This window comes from Salmo salar, chromosome ssa23, assembly GCF_905237065.1.
Source record: "Salmo salar chromosome ssa23, Ssal_v3.1, whole genome shotgun sequence".
Taxonomy (NCBI): Eukaryota; Metazoa; Chordata; class Actinopteri; order Salmoniformes; family Salmonidae; genus Salmo; species Salmo salar.
The window spans coordinates 50,460,211-50,475,210 of NC_059464.1; the positions used below are offsets into that span (position 1 = coordinate 50,460,211).

At 42.8% G+C, this 15,000-nt stretch overlaps 2 protein-coding genes across 5 annotated transcripts in view; one reads left to right on the plus strand and one right to left on the minus strand.

Annotated features, from left to right (window-relative positions):
* LOC106584867 (E3 ubiquitin-protein ligase arih1) overlaps positions 1-4,705 on the minus strand; it is a 34,895-nt gene extending 30,190 nt beyond the window's left edge. Inside the window, exon 1 of the mRNA XM_045705962.1 lies at positions 3,618-4,705. Coding sequence (XP_045561918.1) covers positions 3,618-3,914 — 297 coding nt within the window. The 5' untranslated portion in view covers positions 3,915-4,705. The remainder of the gene's footprint in view (positions 1-3,617) is intronic.
* A 9,348-nt stretch (positions 4,706-14,053) lies between these two features.
* Positions 14,054-15,000, plus strand: part of LOC106595833 (stomatin-like protein 1) — a 26,986-nt gene continuing 26,039 nt past the window's right edge. For all 4 annotated transcript variants that reach the window (XR_006761542.1, XM_045706330.1, XM_045706332.1 and 1 more), the window contains exons 1-2: positions 14,054-14,411; positions 14,769-14,875. Coding sequence is in view for 3 of the 4 variants with exons in the window: in XM_045706330.1 (XP_045562286.1) it covers positions 14,240-14,411; positions 14,769-14,875 (279 nt within the window). In the remaining variant the exon portion in view is untranslated. The remainder of the gene's footprint in view (positions 14,412-14,768; positions 14,876-15,000) is intronic.

A 15,000-nucleotide genomic window follows, 5' to 3' on the forward strand; every position in this document is an offset into this window, starting at 1 on the left:
GCTTCTTAACAGCTTCTACCCCTGAAGCCATAAGACTCCAGAACAGCTAATCAAAGGGCTACCCAGACCCATCTTTTACCCTGCTGCTACTCTCTGTTGATCATCTATGCATAGTCACTTTAACTCTACCTACATGTACATACTACCTCAATTAACCAGTGCCCCCACACATTGGCTCTGTACCGGTACCCCCTGTATATAGCCTCCACATTGACTCTGTACCGGTACCCCCTGTATATAGCCTCCACATTGACTCTGTTCCGGTACCCCCTGTATATAGCCTCCACATTGACTCTGTACTGGTACCCCTGTATATAGCCTCCACATTGACTCTGTACTGGTACCCCCTGTATATAGCCTCCACATTGACTCTGTACCGGTACCCCTATATATTGCATTACTTTTGACTAGAGCCCTATGGCACCCTATATAGTGCACTACATTTGACCAGAGCCCTATGGCACCCTATTCCATATATAGTGCACTACTTTTGACCAGAGCCACTGTAAAGAGAATTAAGTCTCATTTGGGACACAACCACTGTCATGCTGTCTCAACAATGGTGTCTCAACCAAAACCACATTCATAAAAATTAAAAATAAATCTTTTTTTTATTTTTTTTTATGTAAATCAGCAGCCAGTTTCTGATGTGGTGGTTTTTTGCATTTCAGATAAAGTCAAGAGAAGACAAGAGGTTTGATTGTAGTGTAATACCCTGGTGAATAAGGAAGTTAGCTTCTATCGTGTCACGGTGTTAGATCATCCACTGGTTGGCTAACTCTGGATCATTGCTTGCTCTACAGGCTATGTGTTTGGAAACATCTCATATAGTGTGGGGAACCCCGCTTGTGCTTGTGAAATCAAATTTGATTTGTCACATGCGTCGTAAAACAGCAGGTGTAGAGACTAAACAGTGAAATGCAGAGAGAAAGAGAGAGAGAGAGAACAATAGACAATAACAAGGAATAAATACACAATGAGTAATGATAACTTGGCTATATACTCAACAGTACACAGGATACCAGTACAGAGTCGATGTGCAGGGGTATGAGGTAATTGTGGTAGACGTATATACAGTGCATTTGGGAAAAGTATTCAGACCCCTTCACTTTTTGCAAATTTTGCTATGTTACTGCATTGTTCTAAAAAAATTATTACAATTATTTATTTTCCACACCAATAATTGTATAATTTTTTTTTAGAATAAGGCAGTAACGTAACAAAATGTGGAAAAAAGTGAAGGGGTCTGAATACTTTTCCCAAATGCACTGTATGAACACAATACCCCCATAAAGACAAAAGCGAAAACAGGTTTTTAGAATTTTTTGCAAATGTATTAGAAAATAAAAACAGAATGACCTTATTTACATAAGTATTCAGACCCTTTGCTATGAAACTCAGAATTCTACAAATTTACTTTTAACAAGGCACACCTGTTAAATGAAATGCATTCCAGGTGACTACCTCGTGGAAGCTGGTTGAGAGAATGCTAAGAGTGTGCAAAGCTGTCATCAAGGCAAAGGGTGGCTACTTTAAAGAATCTCAAATATATTTTGATTTGTTTAACACTTTGGTTACTTCAAAATGTCTTCACTATTATTCTACAATGTAGAAAATAGTAAAAATAAAGAAAAACCCTTGAATGAGTACGTGTCCAAATGTTTGACTAGTATTGTATATCTACCTTGTACCCCTGCACATGGACTCGGTACTGGTACCAAAGCCAAGTTATCGTTAGTCATTGTGTGTTTATTATTAAGTGTTTCACTTTTCTATTGTCTTTCTCTCTGCGTTGTTGGGAAGGCCCCGTAACTAAACATTTCACTGTTAGTCAACACCCGTTGTTTAGCAAGCATGTGACAAAATAACATTTGATTTGAGACTAGACCTACATACTGTACAGCTGAGTTCCTCCTCTAGGATTCATGCACAAGGCTTAGCTTAGAATTCACCTCCAACGTTGACAATTTAAAGATATTAAATTGTCAAAAATTCGATTTAAATTCTTAGCTACACCAGGCTGTGCCGATACATACAGAACACTTAGTTCTACCAATTCAAAGCTCTAGTTAGGGTGTCCGACTGTTAATCCCCGGACTATCTCTTTAGACCAGAGGGACTGGAAAATGGTGGAAACTGTGTTGTTGTTATTACTCAGGCTGTGATGAAACTGACTAGGGGCAGTGGGGGCACGGCCAGCTGAACACATCCCAATGGGGGGCAGTGGGGGCACGGCCAGCTGAACACATCCCAATGGGGGGCAGTGGGGGCACGGCCAGCTGAACACATCCCAATGGGGGGCAGTGGGGGCACGGCCAGCTGAACACATCCCAATGGGGGGCAGTGGGGGCACGGCCAGCTGAACACATCCCAATGGGGGGCAGTGGGGGCACGGCCAGCTGAACACATCCCAATGGGGGGCAGTGGGGGCACGGCCAGCTGAACACATCCCAATGGGGGGCAGTGGGGGCACGGCCAGCTGAACACATCCCAATGGGGGGCAGTGGGGGCACGGCCAGCTGAACACATCCCAATGGGGGCAGTGGGGGCACGGCCAGCTGAACACATCCCAATGGGGGGCAGTGGGTGCACGGCCAGCTGAGCACATCCCAATGGGCAGTTTTATGAAATGATAGTAATGCTGAGGGGGGGGAATAGGCTACCCTGGCAGATAGTTTGATCACAGATGGGCTGTTTGGGAGGCACATAACTAGCTAGCTAACGTTTACAGCAATGTGTCATGATTAATTGATGTACTAGCTAACGTTAACTAGTACGGACATTTGAAAGAGACATCTAGCTAATCACCTAGCCTAGTTAACATCTAGCTAATCACCTAGCCTAGTTAACATCTAGCTAATCACCTAGCCTAGTTAACATCTAGCTAATCACCTAGCCTAGTTAACATCTAGCTAATCACCTAGCCTAGTTAACATCTAGCTAATCACCTAGCCAACATCTAGCTAATCACCTAGCCAACATCTAGCTAATCACCTAGCCTAGTTAACATCTAGCTAATCACCTAGCCTAGTTAACATCTAGCTAATCACCTAGCCTAGTTAACATCTAGCTAATCACCTAGCCTAGTTAACATCTCGCTAATCACCTAGCCTAGTTAACATCTAGCTAATCACCTAGCCTAGTTAACGTTAGCTAATCACCTAGCCTAGTTAACGTTAGCTAATCACCTAGCCTAGTTAACGTTAGCTAATCACCTAGCCTAGTTAACGTTAGCTAATCACCTAGCCTAGTTAACGTTAGCTAATCACCTAGCCTAGTTAACGTTAGCTAATCACCTAGCCTAGTTAACGTTAGCTAATCAACTTGAACTTACCTAGCTAACGTTAATTAACTTCCGGGTGCGAGTTAGCTTAGCTAGCTACCTGACTTAGCTACCTGACTTAGCTACCTACAAGCCAGATAGGCGAAACAACTTTAGTCGATAACATGCAACAACAAAAAAAACAACAAAAAAACGCTAGGAAAAACACATTTGTCTTCAGTTAGCTTTACTAGTTATCTAAAATGATTCGTAGGATTTGGCTAGCTAACAGCGGCGTAGTGGCCTGTCAACTTCCCACCGTCCCCGGTGTTTCCTGCCCCGGACAACGCCTCACCTGGATGACCTCGTTGACCTCTCGGATACACTCCACCATATGCTGAAGTATCTGCTCGGCAGTCAACACTTCGAAACGGTAGTCCTCTTCCTCTTGTCCGGTCCCATGACCGCTACCCCCTAAGGTATCTAAACCTTCGTCCCGTTCCCCTCCAGCCTCGGCGGGATCGACCAGTTCCACCTCGTCGTCTCCTAGCTCCAGGGTGTCGTCGTCGTCGTCTCCCGGTTCCTCTGCGCCGCTATCTTCGCTACATTCGTCCTCGTCGAAATCATAGTTATATCCTTCGTCTGAGTCCATTATTATCGGTTGTTGATATCGAGATGTGTTGACAAGTCGATGTTTTTTTGGGGTTGGAATATGGGTAGGTTGTTGTTTTTTTGTTTGTTGTTATGGAATGTGTATCAAAAAAAACAATCCAACCAACAAAATAAAACCGGTCGGTAAAAAATAATGTTTCCAGTTGTAGCGAAAATAACAACAAATGTCGCCGCTAGATGAACCACACAAAGAGACGCGGCGTCATGACGCGCGTCAGTGGATGACTAGGGAGGAAAAAACGGATCAAAACACGGTCGTGGTTAGAAGGGATACAACTTTTTTTTTATGGTCAAATTAACGTAAAAAAAAAGAAGATTATTTTGCTTTTTTTTTTTGTTTGTTTAGCTAAACCCTAACTCTTTTTGTTTCTCTCTTCCTAACCTTAACCTAATTCTCCTAACCTTAACCTAATTCTCCTAACCTGCTGCGTAAGTTCTCCAAAACACTGCTACGAAACGTAAAATACTCTAATGGTGATCCATAATGAATTACAAAATCCATTCATTTAATATAAATACAAATCGGACGTTAATTTGACAAAAGTTGGATCCCTTCTAGCTATGAGGTAAAACATATGCTTACAATGTTTTGTAATTTATTATCCGTGTTTTAAATTAAGTCAATTAAAATAATATTTCGGGGTATATTGAGTGCAGCGCAATGTTTATTTATTTATTTGTAGGTCACTACGGAAGTTGTAGAGCGCAGTTACATTTTGCTTAAAAGCGTTTTAAAACTCCGTGGTTAAACTAGTAAGAAATAGATGTAATTGTTGTAAAAAATAACAAAAAAACAGAATGTGATTCATTTACTATCATCCTAAATAAAAATATAGAATTATTTTTGTCACACTTATTTTATATTATGCCAATTTCCCCAATGTGGACAGTTTGTGGTACTGCATTTTCACCGCAGAATTACACGTCCTTTTTTTGCTTCAGATAGTTGACGTTCATATAAAAGTTTACAGTCATCACGAATGCAGTAAATCGATTGATTTAAACAGATTCATATATTTGTCTTGGTACTATAGGCACCTGTCCGTCTCAGGACTTAAAACGTCTCTGCATAAAAGTCGATGATGGCAAACAAATACACGGGTTTGACAGTCATGCTATCACTAAAATGAAAGCCAACCTCTGTCATTATGTAGAAATACCTGGTGAGGTGATGATTCGTTTTAAGTTAAATAAAATTTTAAAAATCAGCCACTCAGAATCTCCATCCGACATTCTACAATTTAGATACCTGTCTTCAACAAATTGTCTTGTAACCAGTGATTTGTTAAATAGTGTTTGTTTAAACAGTGCATACACACCAAACGTTTGTCCCCTGTGCTATTGATTTTAACATGTTATACCTGGACGTGATTAACACATTTTATTTTTGTTACACTTAGCGCCAGATGCTATTTTTTCTGGGTGGGTGGTTTTGGGGGAGAGCAGTGTGTTTTTCTTTCCTGGATTACATTCACTCTTTTGCAGGTTTTATTATACAATTTCTTCCATATAGTCACATGTCCTCATCTGCTTGCATGCTCCTATCCCTATCAATGTGTTTTGGTATTTCCCTTATGCACAGTTTTTTTCAGTGTGCTAACTTTTTACTTTATACCACAGGTCAGTACCAGTGTAACGGACTCTCCACCATTCATAGTGACAATGGTGGATCGGTTGTCCAGATCTGCAATAGGCTAACTAGCAATCATACCACACGTAAAAAAAAAACGTTAAAAGCTGCATACATTTTCTATATGAATCGACAAGAACAAATAGGAATAGCTGATATGCAGTGGAGAGGCATCATGAAAGAACATTGAAGACATGAGACACAGCTAAAACTGTTGCTACCCGCTGTTTATTATCTATGCATAGTCACTTCACCCCTACCTACATGTACACATTACCTCAACTAACCTGTACCCCAACACACCGACTCGGTACCGGTACCCCCTGTATATAGCCTCCACATTGACTCTGTACCGGTACCCCTTGTATATAGCCTCCACATTGACTCTGTACCGGTACCCCCTGTATATAGCCTCCACATTGACTCTGTACCGGTACCCCCTGTATATAGCCTCCACATTGACTCTGTACCGGTACCCCCTGTATATAGCCTCCACATTGACTCTGTACCGGTACCCCCTGTATATAGCCTCCACATTGACTCTGTACCGGTACCCCCTGTATATAGCCTCCACATTGACTCTGTACCGGTACCCCCCTGTATATAGCCTCGTTATTTTATTATGTTACTTTTTATAATTTTTTTACTTTTGTTTATTTGGTAAATATTTTGTTAACCAACAATGCCGTTTAAGAAGAGTTAAGGGCTTGTGAAGTAAGCATTTCACAGTAAGGTCTACACTTGTTGTATTCGGCGTGCATGTGACAAAAAAGTTTGATTTAATTTGAAACATCTCCCCTATTGATCTTGTTTAGGGACAATACAATTATTCCACTGAATGTGCTGTCTGTTGCAGATCATCATTGTCCCAAGTCGTCCTATAATAATGTATCCTCTCATATTCTCCCAGCAGGCCCAGTTATTCAGGAAAGTTTAACACATGCTCTGACTCTCCAAGCAGAGTGACTATTCCTCAAGCTTCTAGAAAACGCTAAAATTAAATATTTATCGTTTAACTTTTAAAATGTATTACCTTTTTATGTGTGGCATAAACACAACCAGTCACAATGTTTTTATCTGATTAGGCTCCTTCAACAGTCTCCTGTAGATGTTCATCCAAAATACACTACATACAAAAGTATGTGGACACCCCTTCAAATTAGGGTTTATAAAATCAAGCACACAGCCATGCAATCTCCGTAGACCAAAATTGGCAGAAGAATGGCCTTACTGAAGAGCTCAGTGACTTTCAACGTGGCACCGTCATAGGATGCCACTTCACAAACCGAGCCTCCAGTATTTATGCTGCAGTAGTTTATGTGTCGGGGGGCTAGGGTCAGTCTGTTACATCTGGAGTATTTTTCTTGTCTTATCCGGTGTCCTGTGTGAATTTAAGTATGCTCTCTCTAATTCTCTCTTTCTCTCTTTCTTTCTCTCTCTCCGAGGACCTGAGCCCTATGACCATGCCTCAGGACTACCTGACATGATGACTCCCAGCTGCCCCCAGTCCACCTGGTTGTGCTGCTGCTCCAGTTTCAACTGTTCTGCCTGCGGCTATGGAACCCTGACCTGTTCACTGGACGTGCTACATGTCCCAGACCTGCTGTTTTCAACTCTCTAGAGACAGCAGGAGCGGAAGAGATACTCTCAATGATCGGCTATGAAAAGTTAACTGACATTTACTCCTGAGGTGTTGACTTGTTGCACCCTCGACAACTACTATGATTATTATTATTTGACCCTGCTGGTCATTTATGAACATTTTAACATCTTGGCCATGTTCTGTTATAATCTCCACCCGGCACAGCCAGAAGAGGACTGGCCACTCGCTCATAGCCTGGTTCCTCTCTAGGTTTCTTCCTAGGTTCTGGCCTTTCTAGGGAGTTTTTTCCTAGCCACCGTGCTTCTACACCTGCATTGCTTGCTGTTTAGGTTTTTTTTTAGGCTGGGTTTCTGTACAGCACTTTGAGATATCAGCTGATGTAAAAAGGGCTATATAAATACATTTGATTTGATTTCCAACAACTCAGTTAGTCAAATGTCTGCCCTGCTAGAGCTGCCCCAGGTCAACTGTAAGTGCTGTTAATGTGAAGTGGAAACTTCTAGGAGCAACAATGGCTCAGCCAAGAAGTGGTAGGCCACACAAGCTCACAGAACAGGACCGTGTAAAATTCATCTGTCCTCGGTTGCAGCACTCACTAGCGAGTTCCAAACTTCCTCTGGAAGCAACTTCAGCACAAGAACTGTTCACCTGGAGTTTCATGAAATGGGTTTCCATGGCCGAGCAGCCGCACACAAGCCTAAGATCACCATGTGCAATGCTGGAGGGGTGTAAAGCTCACCGCCATTGGACTCTGGAGATTGAATCACGTTCTCTGGAGTGATGAATCATGTAGCAGTGATGAATCATCTAGCAGTTTCTGGGTTTGGCAGATACCATGAGAGCGCTATCTGCCCCAATGCATAGTGCCAACTGTAAAGTTTGGTGGAGGAGGAATAATGCTCTAGGCCCCTTAGTTCCAATGAAGGGAAATCTTAATAACGCTACAGCAAACTATGACATTCTAGACGATTCTGTGCTTCCCACTTTGTGGGAACAGGTTCGAAAAGGCCCTTTCCTGTTTCAGCATGACAATGCCCCCTTGCACAAATCCTGGTCTATATGTGACCTTCCTGGTCCCGTCCCTCAAGTCAGTGAGTCAACACAGGAAGGAGCAAAGGATGGATTTTTTTATTTTTAAATTGAACCGTTATTTAACTAGTTCATTTATTTCCAAAGCTGCAATGATGAGACAAACAGCATGGATGAATGATCATTAGTCAGCGTGATATAAATAGCACTCCCACAGCAATTCTCCATAAATCTGCAGTATGATATACTAACAAAAGAAAAAATATCGAAATGTCTATCAAGATCATTGTGATCGTATAGTGGATTTAACAATTTCTAATAATTCCTAATTTACTATAATAAAAATAAACAGTTTCCATGTGTAATCTCATATTCACAACATCAGTATAAACCATCATCCATTTTGGTATTAAAGATAGATAAAATTAACCTGGGAAAAAATGACTCAATGTCGCCCTCTTGTGGCGAAGAAATATAATACACCTGGAATGTACAACAAATACTTAATTTTATTTATTTCACCTTTATTTAACCAGGTAGGCAAGTTGAGAACAAGTTCTCATTTACAACTGCGACCTGGCCAAGATAAAGCAAAGCAGTTCAACAACATACAACAACAACAGAGTTACACATGGAATAAACAAACATACAGTCAATAATACAGTAGAATTTGTTTTTTTTTATTCATTTGTCATAAATTACTTGCAATGATGGGACACACACAGTATGGATGAATGTTCATTAGTCGACAGGATATAAGGATATAAATAAATAGAAGATGCCTTTTTCCAGTTAGCTACCAACTTGAAAGAGGGAACTTTAGCATAAAACCCACATGGAAAACTGAGATTCGGCAAATAACACATAAAGACCGGCTTATTTGACACCAAACCAACAACAGTAGTTACTAATAACATAAATTGCTAATGTACGATGTAAAAAGTGTATTTTATGATGTAATGTCAACTTTAAATATTTGTATCCCGGGATCATTTCATTTTCACCTCACCCACAGTAATTCTCCATAAATCTGCTGTGGATTACCCAGAATCCCATACATGTATCACTAAGTGTATTTATTAGACAATGTAAACACACTATTCTAACAGGAAGTGGCATAATACCCATTTTATGCAGGAATTTAACAACTTCATTACACCTTTATAAATACAGAAATGCTTTGTCGAGATCGATGTGGAAGAACTTGACTGGCCTGTACAGAGCCCTGACTTTAACCCCATCGAACACCTTTGGGATGAATTGGAACGCCGACTGCGAGCCAGGGCCTAATCGCCCAACATCAGTGCCCGACCTCACTAATGCTCTTGTGGCTGAATGGAAGCAAGTCCCCCGCAGCAATGATCCAACATCTAGTGGAAAGCCTTCCCAGAAGAGTGGAGGCTGTTATAGCAGCAATGTTCCAACATCTAGTGGAAAGCCTTCCCAGAAGAGTGGAGGCTGTTATAGCAGCAATGTTCCAACATCTAGTGGAAAGCCTTCCCAGAAGAGTGGAGGCTGTTATAGCAGCAATGTTCCAACATCTAGTGGAAAGCCTTCCCAGAAGAGTGGAGGCTGTTGTAGCAGCAAAGGGGGGGACCAACTCCATATTAATGACTTCCCTGAAGAGTGGAGGCTGTTATAGCAGCAAAGGGGGGGTCCAACTCCATATTAATCACTTCCCAGAAGAGTGGAGGCTGTTATAGCAGCAAAGGGGGGACCAACTCCATATTAATGACTTCCCAGAAGAGTGGAGGCTGTTATAGCAGCAAAGGGGGGGGGTCCAACTCCATATTAATGACTTCCCTGAAGAGTGGAGACTGTTATAGCAGCAAAGGGGGGACCAACTCCATATTAATGACTTCCCAGAAGAGTGGAGGTCTGTTATAGCAGCAAAGGGGGGGGTCCAACTCCATATTAATGACTTCCCTGAAGAGTGGAGGCTGTTATAGCAGCAAAGGGGGGACCAACTCCATATTAATGACTTCCCAGAAGAGTGGAGGCTGTTATAGCAGCAAAGGGGGACGAACTCCATATTAATGACTTCCCTGAAGAGTGGAGGCTGTTATAGCAGCAAAGGGGGGACCAACTCCATATTAATGACTTCCCAGAAGAGTGGAGGTCTGTTATAGCAGCAAAGGGGGGGACCAACTCCATATTGATTTTGTAATGTAGTGTTTAATTCCAGCATCCTCAAAATGTCTTGACATTATTAACCAGGTTTCCATCCAACCTTTTTATGCAAGAAAAGTTGCCTACTTTTCTGATAATTGTTGTTTTTTTTAAAATCCCATCACATCATAGGAAAGCATGCGGTTTATTAGGCTACAAATTAAATAAACGATGATGAATTTAACAGAATGGTAAAAATGCACAGAGATGAGGTTTATGCTCCTTTCAATAAATATCAAGGGTCTTATTCTAGTGACATGATTATCGATGCTTAGCCGCCATTAGACAAATAAAAATGAATCTTGCACTTTTGTCCTGTTAGGGTTGAACTGGCTATTTGTTTGCATAACCTATATAATATACCAGAGAAGCTATGCTACAATATTAAGTATATAAACTACGGATAAGTCAACTGCTGAAGACAAGAACTACACCCGGCGACAGGAAGTGCGTCACGAGGCTGGGACCAGCCTGCACGCCGACGATAGGATGAGTAAGTTTAAACCACGCTCCTCCTCCCTCTGACAGGCCAGCAGTGAGCGGGAACTATCTCTGTCAGAGTATATAAGGGAGAACAAAGGATGTGACGTTCTCTTCTCTGTTTTGCCCTGCGTGGTGGTGTTACAGCGAGACCGTATATACGAACATCATATTTACCATTCAAGCGTTTGCATTAATTAAAGTACAAAGAAAACACGAGTTACTCTTTGCTAACTATTTTGTTCTAATACCAGATTCGAATTGACGCGACCCGACAGTCCATAATAATCTCATCATGTACCAGGCTATACATGTACAGGGCCGGATTTTATAGACGGGGCCTAGGGGGTCCTGGTCCGCCCTACCGTACCTCCTTTCCCATCCAAATAATGTATTTATTTCTCATTTATTTTGACCGAGAAAGACTCAATCTCATATAAAGCATCCGAGAGAGTGAACCAGCGTCCCTCTTGTCTCCGTGTTGACCATATATCTGATACTGTATGGTCTGTGATACTTTCTCTGACCAGACAACATCAGATACATGTGTTACGTAATAGTAAGACAGAGAGAAGCTGGTTCGCTCGCTAGTTTCAGCAGAGAGGAAGAGGCGAAGCGTGTACCGACACGGTGAAAAAAACCCGCTTCTCATTCATTTTCTAATGGAAGGAAAAGCGCGTGAGAAATGGCGTGGGAGGCAGTGAAAAAAAAACGTTCAGCCACAGATCGAACTACGAGACAGATATTTCATCGAATTGTATAAATGTGAAGCATCCGCTTGGCGTTTACACTAACCATCATTATGGCAGTGAGAGTGAAGCCCAGAGTCTTGAAGGAGATGGATTTTGGCCGATATTTTGCACATTTTCTCATCGATGAAACATTTGATCTCAATACAGTTTTCTGTTCTCAAAACTAGAATCTGATATGAACAGAATGGGCTACATTTTGTAGACTTTAACCTTTGCTAAAGTTGTTAAAAACATTTTTTTTTTTTTAAATTGTGTTGTTTAGAAGGAGTGCAAAGGTGAAATGAGTTATTGCACACAGAATAGGCGTTCCCTACTGGAAATATGCAGATATCTACTAGAACGGGGCCAATAGGATCTCGCTAGCTTGTGTTTGGCTCTGCCCACTATGACTCGTTTGTTCTCATTTGTTGTTGGAAACGACAGGGTGTGGTCTATCTTGTCTCTGGTAGCTCTCTCCTCAAGCCACCAGAGTACAGAGTACAGAGTGTAATGTTAGACCTGAACACAGACCAGCCGTCCACTAGAGGGCAGTGTACTCCTAGCTCTCTCCTCAAGCCACCAGAGTACAGAGTGTAATGTTAGACCTGAACACAGACCAGCCTGGTCACTAGAGGACAGTGTACTCCTAGCTCTCTCCTCAAGCCACCAGAGTACAGAGTGTAATGTTAGACCTGAACACAGACCAGCCTGGTCACTAGAGGACAGTGTACTCCTAGCTCTCTCCTCTAGCCACCAGAGTACAGAGTGTAATGTTAGACCTGAACACAGACCAGCCTGGTCACTAGAGGACAGTGTACTCCTAGCTCTCTCCTCAAGCCACCAGAGTACAGAGTACAGAGTGTAATGTTAGACCTGAACACAGACCAGCCTGGTCACTAGAGGACAGTGTACTCCTAGCTCTCTCCTCAAGCCACCAGAGTACAGAGTACAGAGTGTAATGTTAGACCTGAACACAGACCAGCCTGGTCACTAGAGGACAGTGTACTCCTAGCTCTCTCCTCAAGCCACCAGAGTACAGAGTACAGAGTGTAATGTTAGACCTGAACACAGACCAGCCTGGTCACTAGAGGGCAGTGTACTCCTAGCTCTCTCCTCAAGCCACCAGAGTACAGAGTACAGAGTGTAATGTTAGACCTGAACACAGACCAGCCTGGTCACTAGAGGGCAGTGTACTCCTAGCTCTCTCCTCAAGCCACCAGAGTACAGAGTGTAATGTTAGACCTGAACACAGACCAGCCTGGTCACTAGAGGGCAGTGTACTCCTAGCTCTCTCCTCAAGCCACCAGAGTACAGAGTACAGAGTGTAATGTTAGACCTGAACACAGACCAGCCTGGTCACTAGAGGACAGTGTACTCCTAGCTCTCTCCTCAAGCCACCAGAGTACAGAGTGTAATGTTAGACCTGAACACAGACCAGCCTGGTCACTAGAGGGCAGTGTACTCCTAGCTCTCTCCTCAAGCCACCAGAGTACAGAGTGTAATGTTAGACCTGAACACAGACCAGCCTGGTCACTAGAGGGCAGTGTACTCCTAGCTCTCTCCTCAAGCCACCAGAGTACAGAGTGTAATGTTAGACCTGAACACAGACCAGCCGTCCACTAGAGGACAGTGTACTCCTAGCTCTCTCCTCAAGCCACCAGAGTACAGAGTACAGAGTGTAATGTTAGACCTGAACACAGACCAGCCTGGTCACTAGAGGACAGTGTACTCCTAGCTCTCTCCTCAAGCCACCAGAGTACAGAGTGTAATGTTAGACCTGAACACAGACCAGCCTGGTCACTAGAGGACAGTGTACTCCTAGCTCTCTCCTCAAGCCACCAGAGTACAGAGTGTAATGTTAGACCTGAACACAGACCACCCTGGTCACTAGAGGACAGTGTACTCCTAGCTCTCTCCTCAAGCCACCAGAGTACAGAGTGTAATGTTAGACCTGAACACAGACCAGCCTGGTCACTAGAGGACAGTGTACTCCTAGCTCTCTCCTCAAGCCACCAGAGCACAGAGTACAGAGTGTAATGTTAGACCTGAACACAGACCAGCCTGGTCACTAGAGGACAGTGTACTCCTAGCTCTCTCCTCAAGCCACCAGAGTACAGAGCACAGAGTGTAATGTTAGACCTGAACACAGACCAGCCTGGTCACTAGAGGACAGTGTACTCCTAGCTCTCTCCTCAAGCCACCAGAACACAGAGTACAGAGTGTAATGTTAGACCTGAACACAGACCAGCCTGGTCACTAGAGGACAGTGTACTCCTAGCTCTCTCCTCAAGCCACCAGAGTACAGAGTGTAATGTTAGACCTGAACACAGACCAGCCTGGTCACTAGAGGACAGTGTACTCCTAGCTCTCTCCTCAAGCCACCAGAGTACAGAGTGTAATGTTAGACCTGAACACAGACCAGCCTGGTCACTAGAGGACAGTGTACTCCTAGCTCTCTCCTCAAGCTGCATTTTAATCTACAACCGAGCAAACAGCTAAACACGGAAGTAACGCAGTTGCTGCCAACAAAATAAAACATATTATTTGTTGTTGGGTTAATTTGACCGTTAAAACATCTATTTAATGCCATGATTTTGTCCGTAAATACACCATTTAAAAAAAAAAACTGAGGTCGTTTATTGAGCGTTAAAGTTGACAGGACAATGTATAATAAAGCGTGTGGATATCGGTCTCTACCGCAACGAGACTCGGTCCCTGCCAAACCTGGGCTGTTCGTGGCGACAGAAAGCTTTGTCCAGTCTCCATTCCACCATCACACAGGACAAGGACTTTCCTTTGACTACATCCCCAATGTTAGAGACAACGACTACCGTGGTAAGTATTGGCTAAAATAATGCAACGTCGGACTATGTGGTCCCGTGTGGCTCAGTTGGTAGAGCATGATGTTTTGCAACGCCACGGTTGTTGGTTCGATTCCCACGGGGGGACCAGTACGGCGAAAAAATGTATTTAATGTATGCATTCAATACTGTAAGGCGCTCTGGATAAGAGTGTCCTCTAAAATGACTAAAAATGTAAATGTATTGGCTAAATTAATGCTTGATACATACAACGTTGGTATGCATGGACAGTATTGTATTGATCCTCGTTATATCTATATTTCTGATTAGCTAGACTGATGCAGTGTTTAACTCACATTTATTTGATGAACTCCTCTTCTCTCTTCTCCAGATTCCACTCAGGGATGGCTGTCCTGGATCTGCAATGTGATCGTCTGCTTCATGGTGTATATCTGCACCTTCATAACCTTCCCCATATCAGGCTGGTTCGTACTGAAGGTAACTCACTAACCTTCCCCCATATCAGGCTGGTTCATACTGAAGGTAACACACTAACCTTCATAACCTTCCCCATATCAGGCTGGTTCATACTGAAGGTAACACACTAACCTTCCCCCATATCA